Raw genomic sequence first — 16,524 nt, 5'->3', positions numbered from 1 at the left:
TTTCTGGCTAAATGCTAGACAAACAGCTTCTTCCTCACACACGCTTTAGCTTTCTTACAAGGAGAAACCTGGAACCTCTTCACTCCTTAGTCTATACCTATTTTTTCTTAGTACTTTTCTTCCTACTCAATCACACTTTTACAATAACTGTGATTTACTGTACTACTGTATTTAAGTCAAAGGAATAAAGTTGAGACTAGTTCAAGACATATGCTAATAAATCTTACCTTCTTTTTTTCAAGGATTTGATACCCGCCATATGCCGTGCAAAATAGTTTAATATTCTTAAAATTACCTTAACAAAATCTCTATCCGTTTTCTCCTTCCATTCGTCTCCAAATACAGCAGAAAATGATCCTAAAGCTTTAATCATAAAAAGAAAATTCAGTAAAAAAAATTTTTGAACATTTTTGCTTGTTTTTTTTACTAATCCATAAATGAAATAAGGATTCAACAACTCTACAGACTATTCCAATGTCTCCTTTTCCTTAAAAAAATCCTGTACTATATTATATAAACCCACTGAAATTTCTACAGTCATTTAATTAATGGTTACTGCAGTTTCACAGCTTAAATAGAGGCATAAAGAATGGACTAGCTTGTGAACCCTCTAAAAAGCCATGGGAAATTTTTCTATAGTTCTTTGAGGAGTCAAGATGACTCGATCTCACATCAGCAACTATTTTCCATTTGCACAGGATAAGCTGTAAACACTGTTTTAGTAAATACGCAAACTCTCACGACTGCTTTCTAAAAACCAGAATAGTAGCAGCAAGATTTTGACATCACTCAATTAAAAGTGTCAAGATTTAACCAGGAAGTGTAATGGATGTTTTTGGATGTGTGGTGGAGCCACTATCACATATATATCCATCACTCCTTGAAAGCGGCAAATACGAGCTTCAATCAATCTAAAAATAAACTCTGTCCTGCAATGGTTCTATAGTGAACTAATGCCACATAAAGTTACATTTAAACATTCTGGTTCATAGTATTTTACTGTTTTGAGCAAAATGCTACAAATTTCACTTAAAGGACTAGATCAGCTTTCAACTCAAGGCTTTGTAGCATTGCATATTCAAGATGCTGTATATCGCACAAACATCAGGGCTGTTCTATCACATGCAATATAATTGTCATCTCAGACTTTTAGGGAAAAAAAGCTTAAGAAATTTTATTTTTCTTGTTCCCCAGAAACACCGCATTATAAATATGAACAATGATAAAACCTTAATTACATGAGCCAGATCTAAAACCCATACGAACTTTAAATAAAATTAACAAGCTATCATTTATTTACACCTGAAATTATCATATCATCATGACAGTATTTTCATACTAACTTAAATTTGCTACTCACAGATTAATCACTAAATTAATCATCAAACTTGACAGATTTATCATTATGTATAATATAAAAGCACATAAGCATTAAAATTGAAGCTTCATTCTGTAAAAACATGTTACCCTCGAAGTTCCTTCTCCCCAGTTTCTCCCAAGTAGTTTGAAAATGTAAAATAAAAATAAAAATAAAAACCCACAGGCTTATCAAACTTTAAGAAACACCAAAACACTCCACCTCTGCTCTAAGAAGCAACAGATTTCAGGAGGGAAGAGAGAAGTACATCTTGTCTCAGTGACTACAGTTGAGGAACTTGGAATGTGAATGGTCTATCAGTGCCAAAATACAGCATCTTTTGGAACTAAACCTTCCACTACCACTGGCAAAAGCCAAGGGAACAAGAGGAAAGTCCTAACGCTGATAGGATGTTCCCTAGGTTTATGCAGAGGATAAAATCTCTGGGTGTATCAGATAAGAAGAACATGAAGCTTTCCCCCATGAAAGAAAAGAGCAAGTCCATTACATGCTTGTCACTTCTCTTGGACTGTATGTCAAATATTTTTCAGTGTAAGAAACACTAACAGAGGACAGCTACGGAACAACAAGTCTGTGCTTGGAGTCCAAGTTTAGAACTCAAGAAAACACTGTCTACTTTTGCGCCATCCAAGAAATCATGGACTAACAGCATAAAACCTGCTTCAATTCTACTTACAAAATCCTAAGTCCATAAAAGTTACATCAAAGAAACAGCGGAGAGATGACAAACTCAAAATATTCAGAGAGTAAGCATGCTGGAATCACTAATAAGGTGGACTAAATTGAACTTCACTTTCCCTTCAAATATTTTCTTTGAAAGTTCTTGTGACTGGGCTAGCTGCAGACTGTATCATATGATTTGAGACCTAATCACATCTGAAGGGCTTGGGCACAAGCCAAAAACCTGAGGGACAAAAAAGCTGGAGAAGACTACTGCAACACTGTAAAACTAAAAAAACAAAAAACAAAACACAACACACACACACACACACACACACACACACACACAGAGAGAGAGAGAGAGAGAAAGCTACAAATGATTAGGTAAAAATGCTAATGATATAAAAAAGTAGTATATAGGATCTAACAGATTCTTCCCTGCAATTTAAAAACAGAATCTGACATACCATACTGTGCTCGTGCTTACACATACAAAGCAGATTTATACTCGACAAACAGAAATGATCATCCATACTTGCAGGCTTAAATACTTTTTAGCTAAAAAAAAAAAATGCTTATTTCAGCAATTTCTTACAGCAATAATACAGTATCGAAGATCAGGACATAAAAACAGTAGATACTTCCTCCCCATGACTGTGAGATAGGACCTAGGCTTTTATTATTTTAGTGTGGTTTAGCTTAACTTTTTTTTGTTCTCTCCTAAACAGAAACACAGACAAGAAATTATCAAGGCGCAACTTGGCATGGAGGCCACACTGAGTACTTCAGACAGAAGAATTTAATTCAACATCCTGAAATATTTTTTGTGGAACAGACCCTCTTCAAAAATGAAAGTGCTAATATATTAAGTATTTCTGAAACCCAGAGTAAGATAATATTTATTCCATGAGTTCTGTTTTCTGAATTTTACCATAGTTGACAGTGAAGTACCAGGATAAAATCTTAGCGGGTCACTGTCTTTAGACTCCCCCTTTTTTATTTTTAATTTGTGATTGCCACCAAAAAAGTATTAAAAAACAAACACAAAACGGCACTATGAATTCAAAGGAAAACACTAATATATTAGAAGTAGTGGAAATTCAACGTTGTGAATTTGAGCATCTTGCATAATTCAACTCTACTAATGAAAAGCTAATTCTTACATTTCACTACATTACTACATGATACTGTTTTAAATTACCTAACTGAAAAGGTGTCTGTATTGTTCCAACTCAGATATAAACTATGACTGTGGAAGAGGTAGAAAGAAAAGCTAGACACTTAAGTATATTACAGTGCAATAAAATTATAAACATTTTGATTATCAAGGGTTGTAAAAGACATAGAAAGATGCTATAAATAAGGTACAGACTCCTTCTGTTGCAAAAATGTTTGTTACATACTTACTGTCATCAAACACCCCAGCGTTAGCAAGCAGTAAAGTGATGATTTTAGGGTCCTTTTCAAGCTGCATGACATGCTTGCTTTCATTTGAAAGAAGAGTACATACATTAATTGCAAAGTCCACTTCATTTGGGAGTCCAGATAACAGTGAAAGCACCAATTTATTATAGTCATTTGGTGAGTTAAAGTCCATAGACAGCCCATAGCTTTGACGAAGGTAATCTAAATAAGAAAGAAATAAATTAAAACAATGTTTCCATGCTAAACTAAGAAATTAATATTCAGATGATACAGTAGCAATATTATTATGAATGATAAATATTATAAACAGTTTATTAATAAGGTATTGTGGGTTTTAACAAGCTTTTACAGTATTTCTTTTTTTTTTTTTTTTTAATCTGTCTTTGGCCCGAATGCTGAGTACATTCTACATAGTTGTGTACCTTCCTAGTTAGATATTAATTCCTTCATCATCTCGCAACTGCAATACTGCAGTATGTTCTCCAAGAGAAAAGCTTTGAAAACATAAACTTTTAATTAAAGCTGAATTGAGCTGTAACGTAATTTTGAGTTATTTTCTGCACAACTAATTACAATTCCATTCCACAAAGTACACTGGCTTCGGATTTGTTTATTGTTTCTTTTCAAGATTCCTACTTTCATTTGTAAATTACAATGGTGTTGATTCTCACTGCCTTATGCATGAGCTTGATTCCTCAGGTTTTAAAGTTTAATTAATCATTTCTCTGCAGAGCCAAATATATGAATTGAGTATCTGATTAATCTGACAGAAACAAAATTTGTAAATTTTCAGGATATGTTGTTTCCAGACAAGTAACTATTTAGCCCTTCTATTTAGAAAGGGAAACTTTTGGAAAGAAGTGAAACAGTTGATGGGTTTTTATATTTATTTTATTTTGGTTCACAGTGGAAAGGTTTGTGAGTGTATTAAATTAATAATCTGAATGACCTACAGATTTGATAGATTTATTAACATTGTAAATTAATATACAGATTACTTACTGTACCCTGTTCCTATATATATATATATATATATATATAAAATATATAAAAATATATAAAAATAAAATGGAAAAAATAGCTTTTTCTCCCCCCCTCAAAAATTTACCTGACACACTGTGTTGCTGGTAGTTATAGGAAGTTGGAATTGCACCAATAGGAAGTTGTGGCTTTGGATTGCCTGGTTGTACCTCATCATCCTCCTCCCCAAAATGATGGACTTTCTCATACTTTTCTAGATAACTGGAATAAAGAAAGCAAAGATTTTGAATACATATATAGTACAACTAAATCCTTCATCCTCCAAGAGCTGAACTGCCAAAGGAAACAAACTGTACAAACACGGAGATTTACTAGAAGCAATAATCAAACCGATATAAAACACAGACCATGAATCAGACTGACAACAACTGATACAGAAGATACAGATATGTGGAATTATGGATTTAGATATGAAATTTCTTTATATTTACAAACAATAATCCCTAGCTAAATTACAACCCATTGAGCCCTCTTGTGACTAAGCCTATTTTTTTCCAAATCAGATTTCTCTTTTGTTACCCAAGAGAAATCTGCAGGTGGAAGCATCATGAAAAAGTATTCTGCAGAGTTTACCAATCAACATATTGAGGTCAAGTCCAGGAAAACACTTGCTTCTTCTAGCCTGAACTAAAGAAAAACAATATACCAAATTCAAGCTATTATACAATAATAAGAATTTAAATATATTAAAGGCAACAATTCAGGGTCAGGAGTTCTGCAGCTAATCACTACTGGAAATCCCTTGGAATCCTCTAGAAAAAAAAATGCTGACTATACTGTATGCAGTGACAGGCTATCCCAGAACAGACTGCAAGAACAGAGGCCATATATACCAAATGTACATAGTTAATCAGCTTGGAAAATTAATCTTTATTAACTTTGTTAATTTAGCATTAAAAAGTATCATGTTCAGAACTTATTATACTCCAGCTTATGAAATAAAAGGCCTACCATCGCCTTAACTTTACATTGATAAATAATTTCAATATTCTTCATTCAAAAATCATAAAGCTGCCTACATTTACAAGCATTCACGGTACTGAAGACTGAAAATATCAAGTCAATTAAATCATACTTAAAATACCACATAATCAGGAAATGAGGAAATCACCTAAAAGCTTTATCTTCCTACTTGTTTATTCTAAAACTATTTACTATCTTAAGAAAAAGAATAAACTTCTGGCATCATTTTTGTCAACAGGCACTAAAGCTATTAACTCTTGATGAATCAGACAGATTTGAAGCATTTACTTAACTGTAAGAAAACAGTATTCAGTTACTTCTGAGAAAAAATTCACATGCATTAAATGATTAATTACTTCATGAAGTGACACCTCAGTGACATAATCACACTCTTAAAAAATTAGAAAACACATTCTTTGGTAAGAAAAAGGTACATTACAGAATTTAATTAGCCTAAAGGAGGAAGAAAATTGAAGGGTCAATAGGGTATATGATGATGCACTGCATCATACGCACCTATGATTTGTGTCTGATTGGCACTTAGGATATTCAAAGTAACATCAGAATTGTATGTATTATTGTTATGTGACCAACTGCTATAGCATCCTCATTATTACCTAGACTTTTTGAGTGAGCTAAGGAGTCAGCAGAAGTCCTCACTGCAATATCATTTTGTTTTTGGAGATTCAAATCCATCTAAAAATGTATTTACGTACTGTTCCTTTTCAGTTTAAACTAAAAATCCTGATTTATACTACTGAGATCTCAACTTAAAATCTGTAAAAAACCAAAATTGTAAAAAATTAAGTTGTTCATAACTTTCTTAAACTTACAACTCGACACTCCCCAGTTTTCTAAACCTCAATGCTGTTTCACCTACGTTCTCCTTCCCCTCTAATCCCCATTCTTTCCCTTCCCTTGAATTTTAAATCCAAAGTTTAAAGCCAAATACAACTTACAGCTTATATATGGCAAATGGTGACTCTTAGCATATGAGTATCAGTGACGCTACTCTAAGTAAACTGAAAAAAATAATTAGTGCAGATCCCTTATAAATCATTTGACTCTTTGTTGCATTAACATGATTATTTAGAGAGCGTAAGACCTAAGTACTTACAGAACTGTTTTATTATTTTATTTCCTTGTTATGTTTTACCAGAAAAGTAATACCGTAGCTTTATACCACTTCATTATCTGCTTCTATTCAAGGCTTATTACAAAAAAACAAAAACAAAAAAAACCCCAAATCCCACACTTCCTTCTCATAGCACTGAATTAAGCATCTTATAAACGAATGCTGTAACACTGAGCATGACGATCACAAAACACAGAATGATTAGATGTGACAATTTCCATTTTCCATAGTATCATTTACTTAAGAACTTCTTAAACATTTTATAATAACTTAAAAAATGTTAAACAACTAGTACATATATATATATATATGCACGCACTGGAGAGTGTGCACAGCTGAATTCAGAACTATGCTCAACCTCTGCACGCAAGATTAATATTAAAAAATAGTATGGGATTAAACAGTTTAAAAGTAGTGGAGATGAAGTACACACACTGTGGAATATATGTGATAAAATGACAAAAAAAAGTGCAAAGCTATAGTAGCATAGCCAAACATTCAAGTGAACAGCCAGAGATGGAAAGCCTGGTGAATAATGCAGTGGGCAATCTTATTTGTCCCATGACTCCATGTGCGTTCCAAAGCGTATCTGTACTGGTTTCTCAGAATAACTGCGTAGATACCAGACACAGCTACAAAACAAGGTTCACTGGGATAAAACATTCATCTCCACTTCTTAAAGCTAGGAATCCAAGCTTTTAAATCATCTGAAGAGTATCTTATTCTTCCCGTGACAGATGTGCTCATTTTTGGTGCTCTCTTTTGGTTTTGCGCTGTGTCCATCTACGTTGCGATTATCACCTCTTCCCTGTTCTGACCATTCTGAACCCAGAAAATATTTTAGTGACTGCCAACTGAAGAAATACCTGTGGCTTATGTATTCTGAAAGGCTGAATTCCCAGTTAGTGATTGGTAATTTTAAGGTTAACTTACTAGTGGCTTCTGAACTCATGAGACAGAACGTAGCTCTGCAAGATCCTGAACTACGTGCAAATCTAAAAGCTCTTAGGACCATGGTATTTCCAGTTTTCCCTGGTCCATATGAACCTGGGAATAATTCCAATACTTTTCAGTTAAAACACTGGTCAATCACAAGACAGTAAAGAAAATACAACTCCCTGGAAAACAGCATCACTACCTTAGCACTGCAGACTTCTACTCATCCACCCGTTACCAGCATTTGTTTGCTTGCTTTTTAAACTGTTCAGTAAATCACTGAGTCTATCATCATCACTGTCATCAGGGTTTGACTCAGTGAGTTTGTACTGTAACTGAGGTGATTAATGTTGAAAAGATGACTTCACAAAACTAGTCTGACTTCTGATACTAAGTCAAAAGAAAACCTAACGATCTAGAACTGATTTCTCTAACAGATACACACATATCTGCTTTGATTTATACTCTTATGAGATCACCAAAAACCACTGAAATCGAGGAAAAGATACTCTGAGGAAAAGATACCGACTTCACCAAGTCCTGAATCAGATTAATTAAATCTACGAATAAGTCCCATCAACTTAAACAGTGTCCACATAAACGTGTTCCCATGATCAAGACCTAAAGGAGTAGTTCAATGACCAGCCAAGGCCATCTGACAGCTTGACCCTCCCTCCCCTTCTGACCATCCAGTCTCTCACACTAACTCTGGCACGCTGGACTCTCTAGTGAGCTCACTTAGCAAGTAAGGAGGATTCTGGTTTTGTTTTCTGCTGATTTATCAAACTGAATAGGCATCAGATGAATACTAGAGCTGGTACAGGGAAGCAGCAGGTGTATATAGCTAAGGATGGTGAGAAGGAGATATGCATGTGCCATTTCAGTAATGGCATAAGCTAGACTGGCCTAGCCTGTCTAACACAACTTCAGCATGAGTGCCGAGGCTAGACTTAATTTCCTCATATTTGCTGGTTTGAGTCGAAGCTTAAGCTTAGCATCTCTCATCACTGAATATAACATTTTGTAAAAATATTTAAGAGAAGGACATAAAAATGCCTTTACAGAAACATATATGGTACTCAAATATAGTTTTAAAGTCTACTCCCACCTTTTTCTGGACTCGTCCATTCTACCAAGAATAAACAGCTATTTAAGCATTTTTTTAAAATATGCCTTATACGTTCTAAAATAAACCAAATAAAATAATTTTAAATACTTTTAAATACTGAATTTTTATTAAACCCATATCCCAGAAGAGCTGAATAATACAAATATCCTAGACATTCTCCTTTGTTAATACCTGCCTTATTAAAATGTGTTGAAATAGTTCTGTCGAACACAGGCATACTGAAATCTAAAAAAATATATTCCCCTTCTTCCCTCTCTGAAAGCAATTACATTGTTTCCTACTCTGTTTGACTAAGCAATTTGGGGGGTTAAGAAGAAAATTTTCATATATATGTACAAAAATAAAAGACCTTTGCAAACGAAAGTGATCTTAATTTTTTTCAGTATTGACAACTCTCACAAAGTTATAATAAATGTCATATTTAATATTTCATAGAAAAACCAGACTAGTCAATAATCACCTCACGTGACTAATTTTTCCCTATGCCAAAGCAAGTATCAACTACACCTTTAAGTCCTCAGCTCCTTTAGCTGTCATTCAGTTGTGACAAAGTTCCACCTTGTCAAAGAACACTCCCTCTCTTCCTCTGTTTCTATCTTGCGTCAAACTAATCTTAAAGTTTGCTGAGAATAAAAAAAAAAAAAAAAAAAAAAAAAAAAAAAGTGTCAAATGAACCAAAGAACTTGAAAGCATCTTTCGCGGACACAAAAAATAAGCACATGACAAACAGAAAGACCTTCTCCGCCTCTAGCACATACACTTACTCCTTTTAAGAGACTCCAAACCGCTAGTTTGGAGGGAGGATGTTTCCTTATTTCTGAATCCATGGAATTTAACAATATCAAAATCACTGAATTTCAACTGTAATAACCAAACTGTAACAGACTGATTGAGAATGACTCCTTAATGCTGCATAATTACTGACTGTTTACAGACAACTGCACAGACCTCAATCCTCCACACTCTCTTTTTGTTTATTGTAGAGACATAATGAATCACCTGGAATTTTAGGATAGAGAGGGAGCTTGGTATATTAGCTTGTAAATGAGCTTTACTAGTCTTAAATTCTAATCTTGCTTGTCTGCCGTTCAGCTACTATAGAAAACAGCAGAATAATTTAAATGTAATAAATGGAGCTTTTCTATTACTGAGAAACAGCTGTGCAAAAGCTCCTAAATCATGATCAGATAGTTATAAAAGAGTAACCTCATGTATGCAAGCTTCAAAGCAACTTAGATCTATAGGCTAGAAATGTATACTTTGGTCACAGAAAGTGATTCCAGAAATTTAGAACGCTTCTTTAATTCAGCATAGTCATGGGTTGTTTATAGCTAACAGCAGATCTGACAATCTTTTACTCTTTCAATTTCAATGCCAACTGAATGACTAGGCCCTGAAAGAACAATGCAGCTGGTATGTACAAAAAAAAAGAATCAATACAATTAATTTAATGAAGGACCAGAATTAAACTATGAAACAAGCAAAGTATATGGTGTATAAAAGTTTCAGTGGCTTCTGAGAAAAAAATGACATAATCTATTGAAGCCTTGATGAGGATGGAATAGGGAAGAAAACTATCTCCTATACACAAACTGGAAGGGACTGTGCCCAATACCATTAGCATGGCATCTTAAATCAATGTTAGCCCAGTGCACACATGATTCAAAATATTCAAGAAACTGAAGGGTGCACTGACAATTTACAGCCACTCCCTCCTTTCAGTTTGGATCACACCTCTATTCTGAAAGGCTTAACATTTTTTTAACATCTTGTTAATAGCTAGATCTACTAGGCAAGTAAAGTACTAAAATACAAGAGAATAACAATGACAACAAGAGACATGTGAAGGCTAGCCAATTTTTGAAGGGCAAGTAGTTTTTGTGCTTTCTGAAGACTTGGTTCCTTTAAGGATCTTTTGAATTGGAAATTAAAAAAATAAAGAACTCTTTTTGAAATTCAAATTTACACATTATACATTTTGTTCCTGTGACAGAACTTCAATATGTTCTTTTGTTTCATTCAGGCCCATAAGAAAAGTAAGTTTTACGAAGATGATGAATACTTTTGTCCACTAAAAATATTTATTTCAATAACATCATACCTTTTTATTCAGTCAAGGTTTCAGGCTTGTTTTCAGACATTTGAGAAAAGTACTAATAAAAGGAAGTCTAGACTATGTAAAGCTTAGTGGCATGCAGCATTTACTACTGAATTATTCAGGACTACGAATTCAGGACTGCTGTGCTGAATGGGCTTATAGTATGCAATGATCTCTCAAGCTATGATTTGTGGAACACTTGTGGTGCTTTTTGAGTCTTCTCTCAAAAATAGAGAATTTGTATCAAAAGGGATTTAGACTTCTAGATTATTATGGTCTCTGAGTAAGGATCTGGAGTCTGCTACATACTTTCTACCTACTTGCTCGCTTACTATTTGTCAACCTCCTTTACAGATCATTGTTAAGCACCTGGCCTATTTGGATATTTTGGCTCACTACATCAGGACATGGTAAATTTGTCGGACCCTTAGTAAGCCAGTGTCTGACAGAACAGAGAAGACAGCATCACCCCTTACAGTCCGACACTCTGATCCTCCTTCCTTTTGCATTTGGCTAAATGAAAAGCTGCTACTGTTCCTATCATAGATCTCCAGCTGATCCTTCCTGAACTTTTTCAGAAGCATTATTAATGAGGGACTAACAACATTAACTTACACCAATTCTGTTTGCTTGAACACTTCCCGCTATTAAGGAAAACAGACATACTCTCCCAGCTCATTCGCTCATCCCCTCTCCCTATTTGCTATCCTATAAGCAGTAACATCCTTCCAGATAATCATAAGACAAAGTCCCTAAAGTAATAAGGATTTCACACTACTCTATCTTCTGGTTTCTGCCACTCAGAGAGAATCACTGTGTACTGTCTCCCTCTGCCCCTATTTGGCATTAATCTTGCCTTGAAGAGACTCAGCAACTTCATGGTGGGCTACATCAACTAGAAAATTTTCAAAGCAGGGGTCCATACTTGAGTAAAACAAAGCAAGTAACAAAAATATTGAAGGCAAAAGAAAGAAAATTAAAGCTGTTAATGGAGATGCAAATAATGGCATACTATTGTAAGATTTGGAACTTAAAAAACAAATACTGCCCAAGTTTCCAATTACAATCCTCCCCGACATAAGCAGAACATTGGTTCTTGCACTCACACATGGTTTGCCCAGTTCCACATGTGAATTCTTCACAAGGAAGCACTCATTAACCTGTGGTGCCAAAAAAAAGGCCATAACCTTTTTAAAAAGTAACATCTTCACCAGACAATAAATCATTGCCTTATACCATGAATCATGCTTCCTACAATTATTTGAATATCTGATACATTTGTAAGTTTTAATAATAGCAAACAGTATTTTAATCATAGAGATGGCTGCTTCTCAGCAGGGCCGAAGCACTTCACGCTCAATTCTCCTGCTGCCAGTACACACAGTGCAGCCTGGTGCCATGCTCTGGAACGCGCTTGCTTCCTACACAGCAGGGCTTGAGCAGCCTGCTGCCACTGCTACCTCGAATAACATCCAACTGGTTTACTCACCTCGTGGAAGTGGCTTTATGAAACCCCTCTCTTAGCCCCTTAACATAACTAGCTCCTGGAAATGCCTAACTCAGCAGCCCACTTCGAGCTTCTGCTCACACTTCTAATGTACACGGACCAACTGTCTGAAACTTGATCCCCGTGAGTGTTTCACCAGTGTCATCAGCAGTCTCTTCAGGGCTTTCTTCCTTGACCCCAAGAATACTATGAATTTGACTGAGCAGTTACATCCAACTACTGTAATAACGGGTGCTTGCACCTGAATGCTTCAAAATAACATTTGGGTGGTTCCCACCCTCACGTTTACCTTGCAGGTAAAGCACTCAGGGAAGCACTCCACATGTGCTTCTATCTCAGTAGTACTTTCATTTCTGGCTTACTGTGACCAACTAGTAAGGCTGGCTGACAAATCAAATGCCCTAACACTGTACTTGGCCAGCTTGCTGGATCAATGGGAAAGTCCAGCAGTCGTGCTTTTCAAACTTCCGGCCTTGTGCCCTCTGCTACTTGGCAGCAGAATATGGCCCTCCAGCCTGAGCAGCCCTCTTCACAGGTCAGGTCACACGCAGCCCCATTTAACCACATGTGTCATACCAGGGACTCTCCAACTCTAGCCTCCACCCTGACCGCTAACACACAACTCCTTCATATATTAGGCAAATTGTGAGCAAACTTGGAAGGCCCCATCCAGATTAAACTTCTTTTAATAAACTTTTTAATAGATTCACATATAAACAAAGATTACATGCATGGGAATTTAAAATTAAATGTGTTAACAACACTTTGTAACACAGACTAAGTAAGATTATATGATAGATAACCCAATTTATGTTTTACTCATAATTTAGCTAAAACTCTTTTATCTAGCCAAAAGCCTTTGCAAGAAGAAAACCAAATACATTCCTTAACGAACTTCTGAATCCCTGTTAAGGCAAAATGTTTTTAAATGTTAGCAAATGTTAGTAAAAGAGGGGTAAAGTTTATGAGCAATCTCAGAAGTTTCACTTTGTTAGACATTACAACAACAAAAGGAGAGAAGAGTCAGTGCCCTTTAAGTTAAAAAACAAACACACATACTAAAGTCACTGAAAACAAGTTCTACACCATGAGCAAAGAAATTAAAATGTTTTTATTTTATGCTTTATTTCTAATAATGTTCTAATGGAGAAGAAGAAGAAGAAAGCACATTTGCCAGCCAACTAAAGTGTGTATGCTGGAGTGCAACTTCAAGAGATTGGGACAGCAGGGGGGAAAAAATCCAAGTCTCTTAAGAAATTGCACTGTTGTGAACTCCAACAGATTCTGGGTAATTCACTGTGTCACTGTGAACAGAACAGCAAGATATATTTTGACTATCTCTAAGTTGAGAAGAACCTTTTGCATTGCTGTGGGGAAGAGGAGGGGGAGTCCTAATATAAAAGGGAAAAACTTCATTCACCACGATTTGTTAGTCAAAATAGTAGCTAAAACCAAAATCAGACCTCCTGCTGCTTCAACATTTCTTTCACTTTCTTCCAAAACATCTTAAATCCCGACATCCCTGTGGTCATATTTGGCAGAAAGATGGCATGGGGAAATCTGCATATGGCAAAAGAAGTGGGCCCAGCTGACAAAGTCTTGACAGTTAGGCAATCAAATTCTGGTCTATTATACTGTAGATAATGCAAAAATATATTAATGCCTGCTCTTTTAAAATCAAGATCCTTCATTTACAGTCTTGTTTTTATTTATGTTTTAATTTAATTTAAACTGAATCCCTTTGTGATCCACGGCTGTGGTCCACAGTTACTTTCCCCAACTCTTCTACTGCATTCTCACTGTTTGCAAAAAAAAAAAGTTCTAAAACAGCATCACCTCTTACTGCTTCAGCAGCTGTTTCATCAAATCTGATAGGCTTCACATCCAGGAATAACTGAGCTGTACCGTTATTAATAGTGTTTGTTCTCCAGTCTGTATCTGAGAAATTAACATTTCCACAAAGACAATTCCCAGAAGTATTCATCTCACTAATACTATGCTCATCCTGTTGCCACCGAGGATGACGGCTCACCCAGCCTGTCAGTATCCCAACAGTCTGGATTTAGTTCTTCAAACAAGGCATCAGAATCCCCTAGATTTTTTGCTATCTGCATAACATGCTCACGAATTCTAGACACCTCCAGAAGTTACTCTACTTGGAAAAGCAACCTATAGTACCACCTGGATTTCCCCCCAGTGCCTGAATACAAGAATATCTGTACAGCAAAGATGCACTAATATGAATGGTAACACGTGTCAGGAATCGCTGTATGCAAGCACAGGAAATTATAGCTAACAGTAGTGCAACCAGTCCAAAGCAAGTCACAGTAACGTAATGTCACCCACACCAGACATCTGGTTTCAGGCAACCACTGACCAGCAGATTGCACGCAGCGCTGCCCGTAATCCTGAATGCCACTGAAAGTCTATACAACAGCTTTCAATAGTCCTGAATCCAGCACAAAGCTGGTAGCAATACAGTGAATCTCTCTACACTACAACATGTTTTGTGATACAACAGTAATACATTCAACTAAATGCAGTTTGCTATATAGCCTTAGTTATACACAGCATTGCTTGTAATACACAAGCTGCATGAATTTAAAAACCTGTGTTCAGTGAATAATATTTAAGTCACCAAGTCCAGTGTCAAATTCTAACATTAAAATTGCCTACATATATACATTCATTCTTTCACAACCATATCCTAGGAGGGGGTGGCGTTTTGACTACAACATAAATATTTATCTATTAAACTAGTGTATTTTTAAGAATATTCTTTAGAAAAATCTTTGTATAAATTTATGCATAAAATAATACACATTATTTATTTTTAAATCAGAACACAAGTAATCATTCTTAAAGTGCAGTAACTTTCAGCAAGTTTTAAAGCTGGGGATTTATTTCCATTAAAAAGTGTGACTTGTATTTTCCCAAATACTAATCATCTGAAAGAAACTGGTCATTTTAATATTAAAGCTAAATATTGAATACATATTTTGACTCACTCACAAGATTAAAAATAAGGAGAAGTGTACTAAACATGTTAAGCATTTTGACCACCTCCGATGTAACAACCAAGTGTTCCAGAAGTATTTCTGCAGACAAGGAACTATGTCCATAAAGACATCTGAATGCAAAACCATGTTTACAGATTTCATGCAGGTACAAATCTGTGTAACATTCAAAACTGATAACATAAATAGTTGCGAAATTGACTGGAAAACCTACCGTCTGTGTAGTTATTTTAATATTTATATGTTGGTTATATAACTATACAAAGAAAATTATATGCATTATAAACAGGTATCTGTCCATTTGTCAAGTACTTCTTAGTTTAACTACTGTGAAATTAAAGTAGAAGAAAAGATTTTTGCTTTTGTTTGGTTTTCTTCAGTTAATCCAGAAGGAGGAGGATAAAAAAAAAGAGAACACACATTACAGCAATACAACTTCTCTCCTGACAGTCTGTCATTGACCTGATTGAAGAACTGTTCTCACTAAAGAGAAAATTTCCATGGCAATTCAGTCTTGTATTTTTCCCCAAATTCACAATGTAAACCAGCCTTGGGAGTACATACAATTAGGGAGGTGATTCCCTGTTGTCTTTAGTTCGTAACTTCATTAACAAATATGTAAACAGAAAAGGATAGTATTAGCACAACAAAAATAAGAAACCCTTCCCTTGTGCACTTTCAAAGTAGTACTTCATTAAGTGTTTTAAGGAAAACTAGAATTAGTTTTTTTAATATATATATTAGATGTTAATTCTTCAGGTTTTTTGCCTGCTAGTCATTACACAAGTTATTTACACTGCAACAATGCCCTGAAAAGAATTTCTCCTACCAACGATTTCCAGTTCTTTGAGTTTCTATCAAACGATAGTAAACAGCACAAATATCTACAATACTGCAGAAGGTGACTTATTGTTCTGTCCAGAATAAATTTCTCCTATAAAGGCCCGATATAGCAAAATATTGCACAAAATATGTGAATATTCTCAGTGAAGTCACATACTTACAATTACACACTTACTCAAAACAGCAAACTAATTGCTAAAAAATTGCTAAACTGCAAACTGCTTCATCTGCAAAGCCTTACTTCCTTCCTTTCGGCTACAAATACTTATCTCACATATGTTTCTAAAATTCAGGAAGATTACACTTCTCAAACTGCAGTGAAAAGACAAACAGAAAAATACTTACTCTCATGACTTAAGGCACCAAAAAATTTAAAAAAACTGTAATTCCTC

At 35.2% G+C, this 16,524-nt stretch overlaps 1 protein-coding gene across 1 annotated transcript in view; it reads right to left on the bottom strand.

Annotated features, from left to right (window-relative positions):
- ARID2 (AT-rich interaction domain 2) overlaps positions 1–16,524 on the bottom strand; it is a 111,199-nt gene that overhangs the window by 43,639 nt on the left and 51,036 nt on the right. Inside the window, exons 4-6 of the mRNA XM_064508195.1 lie at positions 4,572–4,705; positions 3,446–3,664; positions 296–363 (exon numbers count right to left, since the gene is read on the bottom strand). Of these exons, the coding sequence (XP_064364265.1) occupies positions 296–363; positions 3,446–3,664; positions 4,572–4,705 (421 nt within the window). The remainder of the gene's footprint in view (positions 1–295; positions 364–3,445; positions 3,665–4,571; positions 4,706–16,524) is intronic.

Source organism: Dromaius novaehollandiae, chromosome 1 (assembly GCF_036370855.1).
Source record: "Dromaius novaehollandiae isolate bDroNov1 chromosome 1, bDroNov1.hap1, whole genome shotgun sequence".
Lineage (NCBI taxonomy): Eukaryota > Metazoa > Chordata > Aves > Casuariiformes > Dromaiidae > Dromaius > Dromaius novaehollandiae.
Note: the sequence above shows the minus strand (reverse complement) of the source record. Positions and strands in the feature narration are given on the sequence as shown.